General features: G+C 39.7%; 2 protein-coding genes across 4 annotated transcripts in view; both read right to left on the bottom strand.

The window, feature by feature from the left end:
• LOC144664358 (ZP domain-containing protein-like) overlaps nt 1-10182 on the bottom strand; it is a 34776-nt gene extending 24594 nt beyond the window's left edge. Inside the window, exons 1-6 of one of the 2 annotated variants that reach the window (XR_013572771.1) lie at nt 10029-10182; nt 7227-7286; nt 5800-6159; nt 3945-4167; nt 3207-3475; nt 2275-2577 (exon numbers count right to left, since the gene is read on the bottom strand). Coding sequence is in view for 1 of the 2 variants with exons in the window: in XM_078525472.1 (XP_078381598.1) it covers nt 2396-2577; nt 3207-3475; nt 3945-4167; nt 5800-6159; nt 7227-7286; nt 10029-10092 (1158 nt within the window). In the remaining variant the exon portion in view is untranslated. Of the gene's footprint in view, nt 1-2139; nt 2578-3206; nt 3476-3944; nt 4168-5799; nt 6160-7226; nt 7287-10028 lie in introns of those variants that run through there. The other variant, XM_078525472.1, reaches the window with a different exon arrangement.
• Nucleotides 1-18787, bottom strand: part of LOC144664342 (uncharacterized) — a 40773-nt gene that overhangs the window by 16128 nt on the left and 5858 nt on the right. The window contains exons 2-6 of one of the 2 annotated variants that reach the window (XM_078525444.1): nt 17720-18713; nt 17104-17319; nt 16543-16813; nt 13914-14107; nt 11979-12781 (exon numbers count right to left, since the gene is read on the bottom strand). In XM_078525444.1, the coding sequence (XP_078381570.1) occupies nt 12019-12781; nt 13914-14107; nt 16543-16813; nt 17104-17319; nt 17720-18684 (2409 nt within the window). In that variant the 5' untranslated portion in view covers nt 18685-18713 and the 3' untranslated portion in view covers nt 11979-12018. Of the gene's footprint in view, nt 1-11978; nt 12782-13913; nt 14108-16542; nt 16814-17103; nt 17320-17719; nt 18714-18787 lie in introns of those variants that run through there. The other variant, XM_078525445.1, reaches the window with a different exon arrangement.

Raw genomic sequence — 18787 nt, forward strand, 5'->3', positions numbered from 1 at the left:
TTTCTTTTTTTCGTTATTTTATTGTAGTAATTGCTAAAGCAGTTCATTTATCACAATTACCAATCTTACGCAACTTTCACGGTTAATTTAACGGGTTTAAGTTTGGATTTGTTACGTCGAGCAAACGTAAACGAAATGTAAATTTAATTTCGAAAGAGCTTCATGATCTCATTAAAGTCGAGGGCTGATCATTCACACAGATCTACAAACCTTCTTTTTCTCGCCCTAATTTGCTCAATATATTTATTTCAGTAATCGCAGCACTGATATTCATTTTTAACCTCAACAATAGGTGGTGTACTGTGTTAAAGTTCTGAAAGTTCAGAGCGCAGACTGCCTATCCATGTTATCAGAAACCCATAAGGGTTATGGGTTTCTGATGTTACTTATAATAAACAGTAACTGTAAGCAAGAAGTAGGGTTAACCTATGGGTGATGTAAACATCGTTACGTTTGTTACTATTTTGGTTATAAAGTTAGATGTGCTTTGAGTGCAATAAGGACCAGTAGAATATAATGAATAAACTATATTCATACAGCGTTTCGTTTACTTTATCATAAGAAGCCTATTGGACTGTGTATTACCAATCGAATTGAAATTGGAAGTGTTGGCTTCTGTGGAGTGAGCAACACCGGAGTCCCGGAGAAAAGCACCCGGAGCAAGTACAGGAACCCAGAACAAAGTCAACCACACATGACACCGGGTCGGGGTTTTGAACCCGGGCCACATTGGTGGGAGGCGGGTACTCTGACCACTGCACCATCCGTGCTACCCGCAAATGTGACGGTGATTTCAAGTGACGGTGATGATCGAATGGGGGCAAAAATTAAAGACCCAGATAAAAATCCCTAGGGCTTCCAACATAACCATAAAAATCCCTAGATCAATAATAAAAAAATGATCCTTCAAAAATCAACAGCAAAACACGTTTGTTTGTGCTTAATTCGCAGAACTAAGCAGCCTTAGGCACTACCACGAATTATTTTCAGATCGTTTTTAATACCCAAAAACATCCCTACTTAAATAAAAAAAATACTTGACAAATTGTTCTACAAAGACACTAAAGAGAGCTTTCAACATCTGGCTGGAGCTTCAGTCTGGAGCTTCTTCAATCTTTTCCAAAATCCAACACCTCCAAATTCCAATTCCATTAGCAATACACGGCCCCAGAAGCTCAGTCTAGCTTTAAATAAAGACAATTTAATTTAATTTTAAAGGGTCATTAACGAAGTGGCTGAGTTGTTAAGGACTCCTGGCTCAAATCTTCTGTGCTTAACTGAAGTTGTTCTCGGTAGTGTCTCGAGTTCAGCAAAGCTCAGCAACTAGTTAGCCCACCACAGGTTGGGGTTTTCAACAGGTTTGAGGCCATTCTGCATATTGTAAATGTCTGTTTGTTCATTCAAAGTCAGGACGGCAGTGCGTTAATCCACTGACACGCCATATGAAACGGAGTGCTGAAAACTCTAGATTGGATTGCGAAATTAATTTCCTTGATAGAAATATTTAACTATATTTTATAACAAAATCGCTCAGTAACATCCTGATTACAGCTCAAGAAAACGTGCTCAGACAAATATATTAGAATCTCTTTGTTTTGGTTCGACTGCCGAAGATTTGGCAAAACAACTGGGCAACATACAGTAAGCTCACATCTTGGGGTCCTAAAAAACGTAGTTTGATGTTCTGGATACTAAGCTTTCACGACTTTAGGGGTAGAGTAACTCAACCTTGAAGAGAATTATTCCACGTGCCAACCACTGATGATTGAAACATGGCGGATCGAAAATCGCGTTAAACTTCAAAGCAGTTTCCGCGTTATAATCAATTGTGGGTTTCAATTGGGTATGATCGATCGTGATATGATCAATTGTGGGTTTCAAAAGTTTCAGTCCCACCACCCATCCACCCCCCCCCCCCCCCAAACTCACCACCACCATTCCCCTTTTAAGTGCAGCTTTCTTTTTTATGGCATATGGTATAAGAGGAATTCGTCTTCCAGAAACAAAATGCACTCGTGGACTCCAAGAGGTGGTTTCGTACATGCAGTCATTCGGACGCTGCAATTAATCAGCTTTATCAGTTAGATAAGCAAAATGAAGGGTGGGCATGAAAAGTAATAAAATATTTAAACAAAAAGGTTTGATCGTAAGATCTCTTTTATTATTATTTCGACAAAGGGGCAAAATATGTAGCAAGAAGCGGTTCACAACAGGGCACGCTTCAACGAAAACAGTGAATGTCAAAAAATCTACATCCTTGAAGGTTTTGAAAACTCCTCTTTTGTTTTGAACTGAAAGCACTCGAAGGTTAACTGGTACGTGCAAGAATATTTTCCAAAAAACACCTTAAAAGAGAAAACAATGTAGTTTGTAGAAACGACCTGCCTACTAGCATCTACTCGTCATGAACCAACAGAGAGGGTCCATTTGCCGAGTGACGCCTTCGCCTGGTCATGATAATGAGTGCTCCAATGAGCCCCAGTGTAATGGTACCCAGAAGGCCCACAAGGACTCCAACCAACAGAAGGGCCTTTGGACTGTCTTTGGCGATTTCTGAGGAGTCGGCGGATTCCATGGCTGAAAAAGTAGGCATTCGAAAAATTAAATTAATCCAGCAAGTATTGATCAAATACTTTAATGAAGCAATCAAATTTATTTCAAGCAAGGCATATCTACTGTCAAAATTTAGTTTTCAGAGGATTTTTATTTCAGGAAAATTTGTCGATAATTTAATCTTAATGTTATCAATCAAAGTTTAGTTAAATGTCATTTATTATACACTGACACTAAGATTAATTAGCACCCAGTCGCATTTCCAATAAGTCTGCTACGGTAATCAAAAGGATGAGACATAATAGGGGAAAAACACATACTCATTTTTCTACCTAATCGGTGATCGATATTCGGTATTACAAGCATGCAGGCAAATAATTCTAGATTGCACACAAAGTCCCCTTAGCGATCACTTCGATTTCAAGGATGAAAATTTAATAGCAACACAATTGCCTTATAGTTATGCCTTTTTGGTTATTCAAAATACATTTCTTTACTAGTTCTGCTTCCATTACAGCTCATTGTTCAGGTACTTGAAATGCAGATTGTCCGATTAAAACTCTGACAGTTTTGTAGGCTAATGGAAATGCAAACGTTTATCAGCCAATCACACTCAAGGAAATTGTAATCTTGCCGGCTGTTTCTATATTTACCGTTTTCTTGTTCCTCCTGTATTTTGATTGGCCCAACATATAGATCTGCACTGTATCCCTCCGTGATGTCTCTTTTCTTCCTGGAGTCATTTTCGTCTTCTTGACATCCCTTTTCACATTTCGACTCCTGATCGTCAGAGCGGCAAACGGTCAGCTTACAATGAATGTAGACGTCCTGATATCCTGATTTAAAGCGAAAGGCTAGAAAGCTAAAGCTCTGAGTGGCTGACTTCTTGTACTCGTACTCGAGGTATTTGTCAATTGGGCATCTGTGAATAGACGATACTCAGATTAACATTTTGCCTTAGCTAAGTTGGTGACTATCTTCTCCTTAGTTTGTAACCTTGTGGTGGTAGTGAGGTTTGCGTGTCTTAGCGATCCTATGAGCTACGCCGGTGAGAATCTTGATCCCTGCAGGAGCCCATTACGCAGTGCGTGCAGCTCTCATACTACGTCTCTGTCACAGCGTTTGCGCAGAGTGGGTTATTTGTAGACTCCGGTGTCTTCCCCGGAAAAGTGTGCATAATATTTGATACGGAAAAAGATTGCGTCATGTGGTGACGTTAACTTTCAATTGACTAGCGGAATAGAAGTTCGCGGTGGTTTAAAAAAAATCTGTGAATGCTGTGGGATGAATCCAATACAGTTGCATGTTCTGGGTAATGGGCTCCTGATTCCTGGTAGGTTCGTGCAGAAGGTCGTGCCATTATAGTATTGAACACCAGAGCAGTTACTTACGCTTCCTCGATAATCAGATGGTCTGTTTCAGCATCGTAATCAGTTGAAGGGGTAGCCTTGCATTCATCCGGGAACAGATTCAGGCCAGTGTCACCTGACTGCACCTGCAGGTTTATGTACAACCGCTGGCTAATTCCAACAAGGAGCGGGTATTTTTCGACTTTTTCGGAGTGATTCTCATTGGTGTACATGTCCATAGTATAGGTGAAGTTACCGTAGTCCTCTGTGGAAAGAAGAGTAGCACATCAAAATAAGTAAGCAATCAGGTTATTGTTGGCGAGCCCTAGCAAGACAGCAGCCTATTCTTTACAATAGCGAGAAAGAGCCAAAATTTGTCGGATGTAAGATCGGAGACATGCGCAGTCGATTGCGTTTTTTATATCCGGGGTAGTCCGTTTGTCATCTGGGGTAATCATTCTATTGTGCTTGTGCATGATGACATCACGTTAAATGCACGTGGAAATAGAGAGTTTTTTTTTAACTCACGAAAAAAAATGGGGCTCTGTTGTATTGTCACAAAAGCCCTTTAAAACTAAACTATTTCCCACTAATTTCAAATCGTATTATCAGTATTTTCTTCCAGCTCTGACGTCAGCACCCACTTTCATACATACATACAAACATACATACTTTATTTAACGTGGAAAAAGTACACACTTAGCTGTTAGCTAGTTTTCAGGTGCTCCACGATTAAAAGTTTAGTATTTACAAAAGTATTTACATCAAAACAAAGGGTATAAAAGTATTTACATCAAACTAATTTAAAATAAAACAAACAAACAACAACACCATCTAGCTAAATTAAGATTCCTAAAAAATATATATATATAAATATAAAAATCCTATCTAAAAGCGATAAAATATAATTATTAAACATTGAAATCAGTTTGTCTAATCTTTTTCAAAAAGTCCTTTGAGCCTGCCATGGAACGAATATCACGAGGTAGCATGTTCCAGTGCTTTGCTGCAGCATAACGCCACGACTTAAGACCATATCTGGTAGTGTTCACTTTAGGTATGGAAAGATTAAAATTACCGCGAAGATTGTACGCTGTTCTCTTTTCAGTTATAAGATTTTTGAAGCTGGATGGTGCCCTGCCTTGAATAATATTGTTCACAGTCAATAACATATCTTGAGTGCGACGATTTTCTAAGGTTGATTTTGATCCGATACGCCGCAAGAGCGCTTCGTACGACGAGGTCTTGTCGCTGTACACAAATCTCAAGGCCCTCGCATTTGTTCTTTCCAGTTTTTCTATATTTCTTCTTCCACAGTGATACCAAACTTGACTACAATAAGAAAAATAAGGTAAAATAAAAGCTCTATACAAGGATTCCTTCGTATTACAAGGTAGAATGTTCTTTAACCTGCTTAGATCGTGAACACATGAAACTCCTAGTAATAGGAGTAATAAGGTAATGCTGCTTATACAGCACAACCTGGATGAGTGTCTGATCTTGGCACACATCACAGTTCTCAGTCATTTAACATAATTCACTCATGTTTGATTTTGAGAGTTAAAATGGACGATACGGGAAGGTGGGTTGTTCAGATTGCTATATGCAGCTTCACTTGAAACAAGAGAGTACAGGCTGCGAAGCTAAGAGAACGCTTATCAGAGGTAGACCTGAACTGCTTTTGCCAGCAGGAAAGCAGAACGGGAAGAAACGTAACCGTTTCTAGTTATTTATATCTGTTCCATAATTTTCCAGAGCTATATAGCTGAAATTAGAATCAGCCCGTCAAAAAAACGAAAATGCTTGGGTGCGTCGCGAAAAGTTTAAGGACTGGTACAAATACTTTTCCACTTTTATATTTTACTGAAGTTTTTTACAGAAGTGAACGTGTATGTACCTGCATTGGTGATCAACTGAGTATAGCCAGGAGAGTAAGACACTTTAGAAAGAACGACCTTCTTTTTGAAAGAACACTCGAAGGGCAGCACTCTTGTGCTCTTTCGAGTGATATGCTCTTCTTCATCAACGTCGTCTACCACAGCAATGATCCTGTTCTTGTAATGAATCACCTTCCCGTCATCCTCCTGCTTGGTCTTGCATTCCTCCAAACCAAACTTGAAGACAGCCTTAGATTCGTCTATATAGGTGGGAGGACAAGCCTTGTCTTCAAGATGAGTAATATTGGTGTCTAGACCAGGGTAGTCCTTGCTCTCCACAGTCACCTCAATGTAATTAGCATTACACACTATACCCAGTTCTAGATGGATAATATAAAATAAAGTATGTAGGTTTTACCTGGAAGTCACAAGACATTTGGCTACATAGCATATTAAAGCGGTTTTCACTTGAGTGTCGAAAGTAAATTGCGTTTGCTTTGGTTTTACATTACTACGCTTAGTGATTGGCTTAAAAATCTCGCGCCACTTTCTTAGCCAATCAGGAGTAAAACCAAAACCAATCGTGACTAGCTCGCGCACGTTTTCCCGCGTTTCGTGCCAGTTACATGTATTTGCTTCGAGTTTTGATTGGTTCACTGGATTGTCGTGTCCTTTGTGATTGGCCAGAGTAATTACTTTGGTTTTGGTTTTACGACACTCAATTTAAAACTGCTCCATTCTACAGAATTAATGTGTACGACATCTGATTCTTGAATGGCTTTCCGTATTCTTGCTTTAACTTTATTGAGACTGTCAAGATTGTCCTTATTTCAATAAAATTTTTAGCCAGTTTCAAAAAAAAAAAATTTATGTATTTTTCTATAAATGTAACTCTGGACTTATTGATATTAATCTAGATAACTTCGTTCAATTTTGTAGTGGGAATTCCCGTCGGGGATCCTCTGGGCTGTTTCTTAACAACAAAACTACTAAGTCATCCCTTTTCCGTAATTCCTTCTTCGTACGTATAACCAGTCTATGGAACGCAATACCGGTCGCAATAAGATCGGAGGTGAGGTTAGAATTATTTAAGAATAAGTTAAAGTCGTATTTTTATGAAAGACTACGTTCAGTACTGATTCTATCACGATGACATTCGTACGTATAAATAAGTTTGTCCAAAGTGCCGCCGTGTAAATACTGTTGTACGTTGTTCTTGTTAGCTCTTTTCTTTGGAATATTTATTTCTTTTTGTTTTCATTGTTATTTATATTGGGGTTCTAGGGAATGGGATATAGATTTTTTAGGGGGATGGTTTGGTGATGGGTCCACCTTGTAGGGGACTTAGTGTTCTTCTGTGAACTCACCTTCCGTAGGGCGAATTTGTAAAATAAATAAAAAAAATAAAAAATAAATAAATATAATATACATTGTCACTCATACTCACTTGCTGCAGAATCAATGACCATTTCTCCTTCAGCTCCACCTGTGGCATTTGTTGGCGATTCTGAATCATGACATCAAACACGATATGTAGACAAATAGAAAATACTCTATACAAACATTTAAACTCAGCAATGTGTGTGCAGATTCAATTGTTGGACTACTACATAAGTTGGTGGGTAGTACTCTAAATGTTGTAGTGCTGCACGAATGAAGGTATCCGGAGTTCCATACAAACAGAGCTACAAAATAGCTGCATTTGAGGCCAAAAAATATAATACTTCCCAAACAGTAACAGACGTAAAAATAGGTGCATTGTCTTTATTTACCTTATTTTTATAAAAGCCATATGAATGGTAACGAGTAAAATAAACCGTTTTCTTGTAAAAGTAGCATTCCCGAGCAGTGGTGACTGTTTTTGGCCGACTTTCTTCGTTATTATGTCTACTTTGTCTTATGAGCTTTTGAAAAAGCTTTTTCGCGCGAAAAAGGCTTCAGAAGTCCCGGATGTGTCGCGGCATTCTGGGAGCTGTTTTAACATAACGTCTGCTTTTTACTTTCCAGTGTAATGCAGAGTTAAAACTACTTTTCGTTCATTAAAGACTTATAGATAGCAGAGTCATGAATCAAATTATAACAGATCAAAACAAGAGTCTTTTTTGAAAAGTTGGTGATTTCGATAGTGAGTTCGTGATTTGTCTGAAGGCCTGGGTCAGATGTCTGGGCGGGAAGGTTCAGGTGCAAGAGATATACTTGCTATATTTGGTAATTAGACTTCACAATCTTTGGAGAGTTAATTTCGAAGCCGAACGTCAGCCAAATTAGAGAACATTTGACTTTGAAAATAAACATAACTAACGATTTTGTTGTTTTCAAGCTATTAACTAAAGTTTAAGAATTTCAAAAATATGATTTCTTGCCTTTTCAGTCTTTTGTGCTACTGAAGTCAAAGTTAAATAATGCAATAATAGGTTAAGAAACCTAAATAAACTATACAAAAGCAATATAAATCTAACAAACGCCAGGGACAGATTAACCAAGCGATTGAGTCTGGTCGTGTTAAACTGACCGAGAATTTGGCGTCTCTGCGGCTTTGTCACAGACACACCTAGACAAGATAATTTCACACGGGCAAGAGAATTTAATCCCGAAGTTAGTGTTTAAACGCATTCAGCCATTTCAACCACAGCAAGGTTTGGTGGATTTGAAAAAGGGGTCAACCATTTTAGAAAACAGTTGTTAACTGTTAATTAGCCCCGAGTTTTTTTCCTTTTTTTTGCTTCTCAGTCGAAAAAGGAAGAAAAAGAAAACGGTTTTGGTAGATTTGGTTGTGAGCATTGTTAAATAAAAATTGTATCGAGTAACTGTTTCATCAGAGCATTTAAACCAAATTTATAGTCTGAAACAAGTTCGATGCGGCTTTTTGAACTTGAGCATGAAAAAACTAATCCAATCCAATCGACCAAAAAAACAGTTTTTCCCAATTAAACATGTCAATAAGTAATCACGAAGAACGTTGTTTATTAATAAGTCGTGCAAGGTAGCAAATCGAAATGATTCATTCCTTAAGTGTCGTATGCTACAGATATTCATAGGTCGTAATCCAGTTTATGCTCCAATCATCCGTGAAAACAGAATTAATGTACAGTATTATCTAACATTAACACGAGGCAACCGGGGAATCTATAGTGGAATTGTGTCGAAATACTAAATGTTATCTTTGCCAATAAGTGCAAAGTGAAATTGGTTGGTCAAAAGAAACTAAATCTTCAAGTAATTCGAAATGGCCAGATTTTTTCAACTTAATCCGCCTTTTCGTGCTTTCGTCTGGTTTCGTGTACATTGACCGATAAATGTGCTTAAAGGTAAAACAATAAACCTGTCAAATTCGCAATAAGACGCCCCCGCAATACTTCCGATTTTTTTTGTTCATTTGTCTAGCGAAATAATTTTAATTAATTTCAATTAAGCTGTCTGCAGTAGGCCCTTAATAGTCCAATATATTCAATATTTTGATAACAGAAATATAATTAACGTACCATTGGGATTACACCCAAACAGCAAATTAGATCAAGAAACGCGTTTTCTATACTATAAAAGCATTTTAATTATTTCCCCAAATCAGATCAAGTTGTCGTAGTTGAGCAGTCGACTGGACAGTCAGGCATAATAATTACTTGAATTTCAACAACATAAATTAAGGCTTGCTTGACTTGAGATCGGATTATACTATATCTCCAACAAATTTGAGACCTAGGAAACGTTCTTAGTGAATTGCCATGAAAAATTCCATGCACAAGCTACTGAAATGAGACGTAAACAGCAACTTAGAGCGAGGAACGGTTTTCAATACTATAAAAACATTTAATTTTCTCAACTCTGACCATGTTGTCCTTCTTAAACAACAGACCGGAGAGGCAGAGATGAAAACTGCTTTAACTTCAACAACATATAAGCAAGCACGAATAAAACATGTCCAACAAATTTGAGACAAATTTGCCCCTCCAAACATCAATCTTCCCGCAAGGGCAAAGAAAATATTTTCGAGACGCACGTGTATTGGTGTGATCTCAATTGGACTTCTTCTCTGCTATATATATCCTAAGCAAAAATAAACTCCCATGGGCAGAGTTAGAACTAAAAAGATAGATTAACGCTACAGCTGAATTGTTTCTCCAAAAATAAATGTGATAGGAAGATAAATAATCAGCGGTGCTAATTGGTAATTATATCGAGCAAACGACTTTCCCGCCTCATCGCTTCGAGTGTCTAAAACAGGTTAAACCGGAACATAACTAGAACTCACCTTGAGCAGATGATAAGTTGAATATCACTAGTAGGCTTAAAACGAAGATAAGGACTTTCTTCATCTTTAAATGGTTTGGGATGCAGGCAAAGAGATGATAGTGGGTTCAGGCTAAATGAACAAACAGCAAACCAAACACACCCTTGTTTTGTTTGCTCATGGGTGTCTGGCTGTGAATTTACCCAGAGTACCTTTGGCAATTCGGTATTGTTGTTGACCTGCATGAGGTAACCGCGTGGAGCGATGGCCACCACGAGGCTTTCAGATATATAAAGCAAAAATAAATTTTGCATATAAATTATATTGCGGTTAGAAACATAAAATCTTACAATTACTAGCGCTGTAAGCTCGTCTTGCAGACCGGAAAGGATTATGGCATTCATGCTGAGTTTATAAAAGTCTGTATTCAGTGAAGTTATTTTTACAAACTTTCCTTTAAAAGGCCATCAGCTGGAGTTCCAGTTTTTATTGTTATATTGTAGACAAAACATCGCAGAATAAAGACTTACCGGTAAGAGTAATTTTACTTAAACTGTGAAACAAAATATAATTGTCAGTGTCTATTCCCGGATCTTTTATACTCAATTAAACAAAAACAAATTTAAGGCATAGTAAATATTATTACTTCAGGATTACAGTGGTTATTATGAAATTACTCTTTAGCGCAAGACTGCCTCTCTTGCTATCGAGTTTGCAGGTTCCTTTTTTATGAATGTAAAATAAAATGATTTAGTATTATTTGGGATAAAACAAGCAACCCTTGTACATGTGGAACTGCCTGTTTCACCTATACATCGACTGAACTTTGCCGCTCTTATGCCGAATATCGGATATATTGAAACTTTTTCCCTAAACCGAGCGAGATCAATAATTACCATTAACCGATTATGATGATTTTAAGGACAAGCCTTCTTTAATAGTTTTTTTAAAGTGGCATTTCTTTTTTGAACAAAGGATAACTAGAAAATACGACTTGAAAGTTTCTTGAGAGAAAAGAAGGCAATTGATTAAGCGACGTTTCTTTTTGCCTTTGAGGTCATTGTTTTGAGCCGCAATGTTTTGGTTCCAAGCCTTCTTAGCAGCTATATGCATGTGAACTGTTTTTGATGAACAGAGTCAGACAAAATAACTTGCTCATTTGCGAGTGAGCGCAAAAAACCTTTTCGCCGACTCGTTTTCCTATTACTATATCCGAGAGGTGTGTAGTGTTGTCAAAACTACATTCTCTGCGATCTTAAGTAAAAATAAACCGTTTATTTTTTCCCCAGGCAGACATAGAACTGGTATCATATATAGTCAAACGCATCCTCAGGGACCCAGGGGCAGTTATTCGGGGCGAAACGAATTAAACCGGGAAGGAATCGATTTCTGCCACAGTGAGACATTTCTGAAAGTGAAAACATGCATCAAATGCTGTCGTTAAACTGATATCTGCAAGTCAAAAAAATGCTCATATTTTCCTTAACAAATTACCGGTTTGTAGAACAAATACTGAACAAATTTCGATAAGCTATCACCGATCAATTTATTTCATAATGAGCGGTAGATGTTTAGATGGCGACATCGCTAGCTCGATCGCTCTTACTTATTTTCAAACATAGTTGACCAGTTTATCTAAAGCAACTTATTGACCTGCATCGGCAAAGAGGCCTATTATAATTATGAGCTTTGTGATTCTCTTGGCTTTCTCACGACCCCATATTCTGGCCCGAAAATGTCTATATCTACTCTTGTCCGTTTCGGCCATGAAACTGTCTAAACTAAATTTCGTCTAACACTGCACAGACTTACACAATATCGACAACAATGGCCTGTATTAGCTAGAGCTTACTCGAGATCAAAAGTATGTAAAGATGTTTGTTCTTAAGTATTATCAGTTCCTCAAAGGTTTCCTTGAGCTTCGATCTTACAAAACTGTTCTCTTCCTTTTGTCTGCAGGCAATTAAATGTCCGGGCTCATTTTCGTGCCACATGGTGTCCTTTTCTTCATTTACTCAGAGTTGTTGTCAGATCCTAAGAGAAACTCAACAGCGCGGGCCTCCATGCCGGCGCGGAAGCCCTCGCGATGATAGGCGGTAAACATGGCTGGCGTGAAAAACTGATTGGCAGTAGAATGATAAGGGAACGCGCCACAAAGGAATCCTGATAAAAACTTCAGCGGGTAACGATGGCAGCACTCACAGCAGCAACAAGTCAAGCGCTCCACCTCTTTCGCTTCCACTTCAGGTCCACTCCCCCACAGGTCAGCCTCGATATCGGTCTTTACGTCACCAGTTACTTCGCCCCAACTCTTTCGCTCTGCTAAAAGCCCTTGTTTTGGGTGGCGTGGGAGAATATAAAGCACTTCTCCTTCCCCGACCATGTGTTCATCGCCCTCTCCCGTGTAATCGTAGTACTCGACTCTGAATCGATAACTTCTCGGCTGCTTGCTCGATGGCCTGTCGATAAAATTTGCTCGGAGATCTTCCAACACGTCTCGGCCGCTCATTCCAATAAATGAACAGTGTAATGTATCTCTGGCTTTTTCCAGTGCGTTGATAAGAGCTCCAGCGACTCCTTGATCTTCTTTTAAAGTTCCTCCATCGATAACCACGATCCTTTGCAATCTTTTTTTCAGTAATGGTAAAATGCCCAGGTTTTCGACGTGGCCACCGTCGGACAGGTGCAGAACAGCAGGGGGAGTGGGGCCAACGTTGACTACTTCCAAAAGTTCCCGGATAAACCTGGCGTGATATATATGGACAATACACCATCTACAGAAAGAAGTAGAGAGTACCAATTGTAAGCTCTGTTTTAAAGTTCTCTCATACTTAGAGACAACGCAGAAAAAGACGGCCGAGTGAACTAAAGAAGAACTTGCAGTGCGAATGACGGCATCACTGTCAGACAAAAAAGCCCGCAAAGCAAAGTAGCGTCTTGTCAAGGGAACATTCATTTGAAAGAAAACAAAAGCAAAAGCCGTTAAACGAATGTACTGGCTCCAAGGCTCCGTTTACACGGGTCCGGACAAATTTTTGCACGGACAAAAACTTGCACGGTTCCACCTTGCGTTTACACGGGACCGGCGGAACTGGACAAATTTTTGAACGGCTAGGTGTGCAAGTTTGGGACCTGAAAAAAGCAGGTCAACTTTTTGACCGGCACGGTTCCATATTTCGTACGGACTTGTGTAAACACCCGAACCGTGCAACTTTTTGCTCAGATAGCGTTGTTAAGGCCTGGAATCTAGTTATGTTTTGCCTGGTTGCTTGTCGAAAATGAAACATTTTTTTTCCATTTTGTTAAATTTAAGATAAAAGAAACAAAAAAACAGATTGCAGATATGAGGAGACGAGCGGAAGCAACATGCATCGCTATTTTGGCCGGATTAGCTGGGCTTTTGCAGTACACGTTGCTGCAAATGGCTTTTGTTTCCGATCTTCTTCATCGATCGAGGCATCTTACACGTTTGAATTTCTTTGTGAGCATGTACAGCTTACGAGTCACGGGCCAGAAAGCCAAAGCCAAAGTTTTTGTCTGACGCCATGTTTGATTTGTCGCGTACTGCATCAGCTGCAACATGATTGGCTTAAAACATTAGCGATAACCAATCACAACAAAGACGTAAAAAGCCATTCAAATGCCGCGACTGGTCTAAAATTTGCACGGATCCGTGTAAACACCACTGCAATCTGTAACAGAATTTGCACGGATCCATGTTAACAGGCGGTCCAGGAACAAAATTCGTCCGTGCAAAAATTTGTTCGGACCCGTGTAAACGGAGCCCAAGAAGAAGAGTGAGCGTCATGTTCTCTTCCTCTCTTCCTTCTTAAAGACCGTACACTATAAAAAAAAAAGGAGAACCGGAAATTTTTAAGCTATAAGCTAGAAATAATTAAATAGCACCTGACAAAATTTTGCCAACATTGGGGATCTTCTGCGCCTGTGGGCATGATGGCGATCAGCGTCAGCACGCAGAAAAACACGAGAAAAAAGATCACTGCTCTCTGGTTCCAGACCTCGCTTCCGCCCAATAATGGAATCATGGGAAGCCCGATTATGGGAGACACCAGGACAAGTTGAATAAGAAAAGCAAGACACTAAAAGATACAAAGAAGGATTAGTCATTTACTCAAAATGTCAAACGTCTCATTATTTTTGTGTAATATCTTGGAAATGATTCACTGTGCTCACGTCGCCGTCGACAAAGCACAAAAGGAACCTTAGTGTGGTATGGTGCGAAATGTTGTGTGATGTTGTGTCATGCGGCTGTGTGGTGTGGAGTGGTTTGGTGGTGTGTTGTGGCGCGGCGCGGCGTGACGTAGTGTGATGTTGTGTGGTGTGGCGTGGTTGTGGCGTGGTGTGGAGTGATTTTATCTGGTGGTGTGGTGTGGCATGGTGTGGTGTAGAGTGGCGTGGCTGTGGTGTTGTGTGGTGTGGTGTGGTGTGCTGTGGTGTAGTGTGGTCTGTTGTGGTGAGCTGTGTTGTCGTGACCACCTCTTGAGTTTACAAATTAGGCTTTTTCTTTGTTGTTAAGCTCGCGTTAGAGAGACTGTGACTTCAATCATTCAGCACAGCATAAACATATGCACCGGCTACTTCTACTACTATCAGAAAACTGCATTCGTAATGTTTTAATAAAGCTAAAAGCTTTCGAAGGGAACAACACCTGTTATCTATTGTTTAAAGAACCAATGAATTAACTCGTTCCGAGAGGTAGTGGGCGACCCCACAGTTCTGGCGGTTTTCTGCTTATCCCCCCTTCCCATCCCCGCTTATAAACCCACCCAGCTACCTGAAGAAAAAAAAGAAAATACATTCGATGGCAAGCCCCCTCTCCCAATATTGTTTCAAATAATGAAAATAATTCGATTTTTAATCAGTTTTTAAAGCTTATTTCAAAACCAGATAACGAAAAACGTATTTCTATCAACGCTGCTGAAGCTAATTTCGAAACGCTTCTTTCATTACGCTTTAAAGCACACCGCCCCCCCCCCCCCTCCTCCCCCGATATAAGCCCCCCCCCCCGCCCACCTCGTTTATAAGCCTATTCGAGGCACCATACGAAGTTGTTTAAGCCCGGGGCTTATAAGCGAAATTTTGCGGGAAATATTTCGAGATAATTTTAAACTGCATAGAGAAAGGATATCACTCGGCTACTGGTAAACCTGTGGCCGCCACCTAAATGATTACGTCGGAAGCCGGGTAAAATAAAATGCAAACGACAAGTAAAATAAATAAAATAATAATAAATAAATAATAAAATAAAATAATAATAAAAGTCTTGTCTCTTCGTATACCGCGTGGTGTCGCTCGTTGGGTCTGTGATTTTTTGATGGACAGACAACAAAGTGTGAAACTCTCTGCCGACTGTTTCTCAGAATGGGAACCCGTACAATCTGGCGTGCCTCAAGGCACCAAGCTTGGCCCCTGGTTATTTGTCCTTATGATAAATGATCTCAGCCCCTCTGATGTACAGACTTGGAAATACGTCGATGACACTACCCTTGCTGAAGTGGTCGCAAAGGACAGTGGAAGTAACATTCAGGAAGCTGTAGACACGGTAGCTCTCTGGTCGCGCTGCAACAAGCTCCAACTTAATGTGGACAAGTGCAAAGAGCTAACAATAGACTTTAAGAAAATTAAACAGTCTTTTGCTCCCATTTCGATTAATAGTTTAGATCTAGATTTGGGCAACTGAACAGTGTTAAGATATTAGGTGTCACCATCACCGATACGTTGCTTTGGAATAACCACGTTACGGAAATCATAAAGAAGGCCAACAAGACTATACTTTATCAAATTACTAAAAAGAGCTTGTGTCTCAAGAGAGGTCATTCTTAACTTCTATTGTACATGCATAAGACCAGTTCTAGAGTATTGCGCGCCGGCTTTTCACCATAGCCTTCCCTCTTACCTAAGCGACGATATAGAACGTGTACAGAAACGCGCGCTATTTATTATCGATCCACAAGAGTCATATCAGGATATCCTATCAAGTTGCAATCTAAGCTCCCTAAAGGAACAACGTTCTATCCTGTGCAAGAAACTCTTCAATAAGATCATGCTCAATAGTAGCCATAAATTACATAAGTTCTTACCACAGGAAAATGTAAATATGTATAACCTTAGAAGTCAACGTCATTTTCAAGCATATAAGGCTCGAACCAATCGTTTTAAACATAGCTTTTTTCCTTCTACGGCAATTTTTTAATATAGTTATAATAGATTTTAATAGTTGTATTTTTAATTTAGTTATAGTAGATTTTAATAGTTGTATTTTTAATAATTTATCTCTTTGTAAATTTTTTACGCAATTCAGTTTTTAGACTGTCATGTAAGAATATCAATAAACTATCTATCCACAACTGCAGTGGGCTGTTAAGTACTAACGATATTCAGTTACGACCACCTTTTCCAAATTAAAGATGAGTTCGTTTGCAAGTCTCAAGTGCAAAGTATGATGTGATGTGATGTGATGTGATGTGTTGCAGTGCGGTTTGGTGTGGTATGGTGTAATGTATCATATTAATACCGTTGAAAGCCATCTGCTGCAATGTTCAGGCTCCACTATTTGCGATTTGCCTAATCCTAGTCCCAGCATGATCTGTATGCTCTGCAAAGGTTCGAATTTATCTTCGTGTTTCCCCATGTGATACGATACCGCGGCTGCTGAAGTAGCCATGGCTTCTGACAACTTGATATCCGCGGGATGGAGCCGGTTTTCAAATTGGTGTTTGCCGGGTTCCTTATCAATTCGTTCAATTCCAGACGGGGCCATCGTAAGGAGCTGAAACGAAGGCTCTCTGAGAAGAAGAAAATAAAACTGAGTAGTTTGTTAAGCGCTAGGCGTACTTGAAGACGAGTTCAACTACGAGTGCGCGTTCCTATGATAAATCCAGGCAATATTAAAATATCGTTGGGAATCTAAAGCGCGCCGCACCCCCTCTACAAATTTTCAGTGGGTACCTACTAACTGACTAAGTGATTAAGTGCCTAAGTGACTAAGTGACTAAGTGACTAAGTGACTAACTGACTAACTGACTAACTGACTAACTGACTAACTGACTAACTGAATAACTGAATGCTTGGCTACCTTTTAGAAGGTTTCGTGCGCCATTTGTTGACTGTCACGTTACAGATGTATTCTGGAGACAGACCTACAAGGTCATCTAAGGTTAAAGGTCGATTCAACCTCTCTGCAACTGGTTCCCAGCATGCGCACGAGGGAAGGACATCTTGGCACATAACTTCTGAGCAGCCTGTCACCCCAGTACTCTCGGGAGAGTAAAATGCTTTTTGGAGACGCCATCTACAAGAACAACAAAACAAGGCCTAAAATTTTGACTGTTTTTTTTTTTTCTTGAAAGAAACGGATAATGATGAAAACCTAGTTAGTGAAGTGGTCACGGTTGTCACGCAAGTCTGCCATTTGCCTGATTCCTAGCCAGCTGTGCACGTTAGTTCGGAAGAATGAATGAATAAATTGCTTGAACGAACTTCGATAAACTCCGAACCCGCCTACCTAATGTCAAGTTCGTGTTTCCTTAACAAATGTTCAATTCTCGTTTCGTTTTTTCTGAAATAAGCAAAAAGGTTTAAAGGACACAAAAAATTACTTCGCGCCGTCAAAACCTTTATCAGGTAACAGCTTGGTCCTCTTCTTTAAAAAAAAAACTCGAGTGAGTGATTCTGAACTGAATGTTAGTTACCTCTGGTAAGCGCCGAGGGCATTTCTTTGAAACACTCCAAGAAATGGATTGGCCCAGATCAAAATTCCAGATATCCACATCAAGACATTGAATCTTGCGTCACTGAATTCCACCGATAAGACTGCCGTTTTGTACACTCTCCACTTAACAACGTAAGCATACAGATAGACAATCATAGCTAACGATGCTTTGTCGCGTAAAGGAGGTATGCCGAGCCATAAGAAAATACTAAGAACGAGTATCAAAGCGTTAAGCCACATGGGAGTCACAACAACATACTCCTCTATAAACCATGGAAGAAATACCATTGCAAACACAAACCCTGTAAGGTTAAACAGACATATGGCGAATGGTTTAAGGGACGGTCCAGCCACTTTTGTGATGACAAAAAAGAGAAGGAACATTATAAAAAGGAAGGCAAACGTCATGAAAGTGAAGTACATTTCTGGGGCTAATGTGGGAACACATTCAATTTGGTTAGTCATGTTAAAAAGCTTGGAGACCTCAGTGTTCTGAGCTTTTTCAGCTGAGGTGAAATTGTGCGTTTTTGCATCCGGACAAGTGAACGGATAACGCAAAAGATCACCAAAGAAGTAATCGATGATATAAGCTGTTGGAAAAGCGAAACCAAACCAGATAAAGCAAGGCAGAATGATTGCAACAAAGATCATGAGACTCAAAATCATGATCGTGTCTAAAAACCCTTCCAAAGGATTCTGCCAGTTGCACACCATTCCAGCTCTCCTGCACATGTGGTCAAAGAATTCCTTGTGCCATTTTGGATCATCTTTTTGCTCGTTGCGATATTTCCAGTCCAGGTATGCTGTGCCTGTGTAACCGCCCCCGGACACACAGCTGAGGTAGTCCGGAGTGATCCCTTTCTGTAGCAGTCTACGCAGAACTCCAGAGCAGAGTGCCGCTGACCGAATGCCGCCACCAGAAAACGCTACACCAGTACTGCTCATGTTAAAATGGCTGTCTTAACTGGGGTGCACTGTAGAGAAAAAAATTAAAGGACGAAATAAAACTTTTGAAGTAGCCTGCTTTATTTTAAGTCCTAATAAATGA

The sequence above is a fragment of the Oculina patagonica genome, chromosome 8, assembly GCF_052425735.1.
Source record: "Oculina patagonica isolate OP01 chromosome 8, crgOcupat, whole genome shotgun sequence".
NCBI lineage: Eukaryota > Metazoa > Cnidaria > Anthozoa > Scleractinia > Oculinidae > Oculina > Oculina patagonica.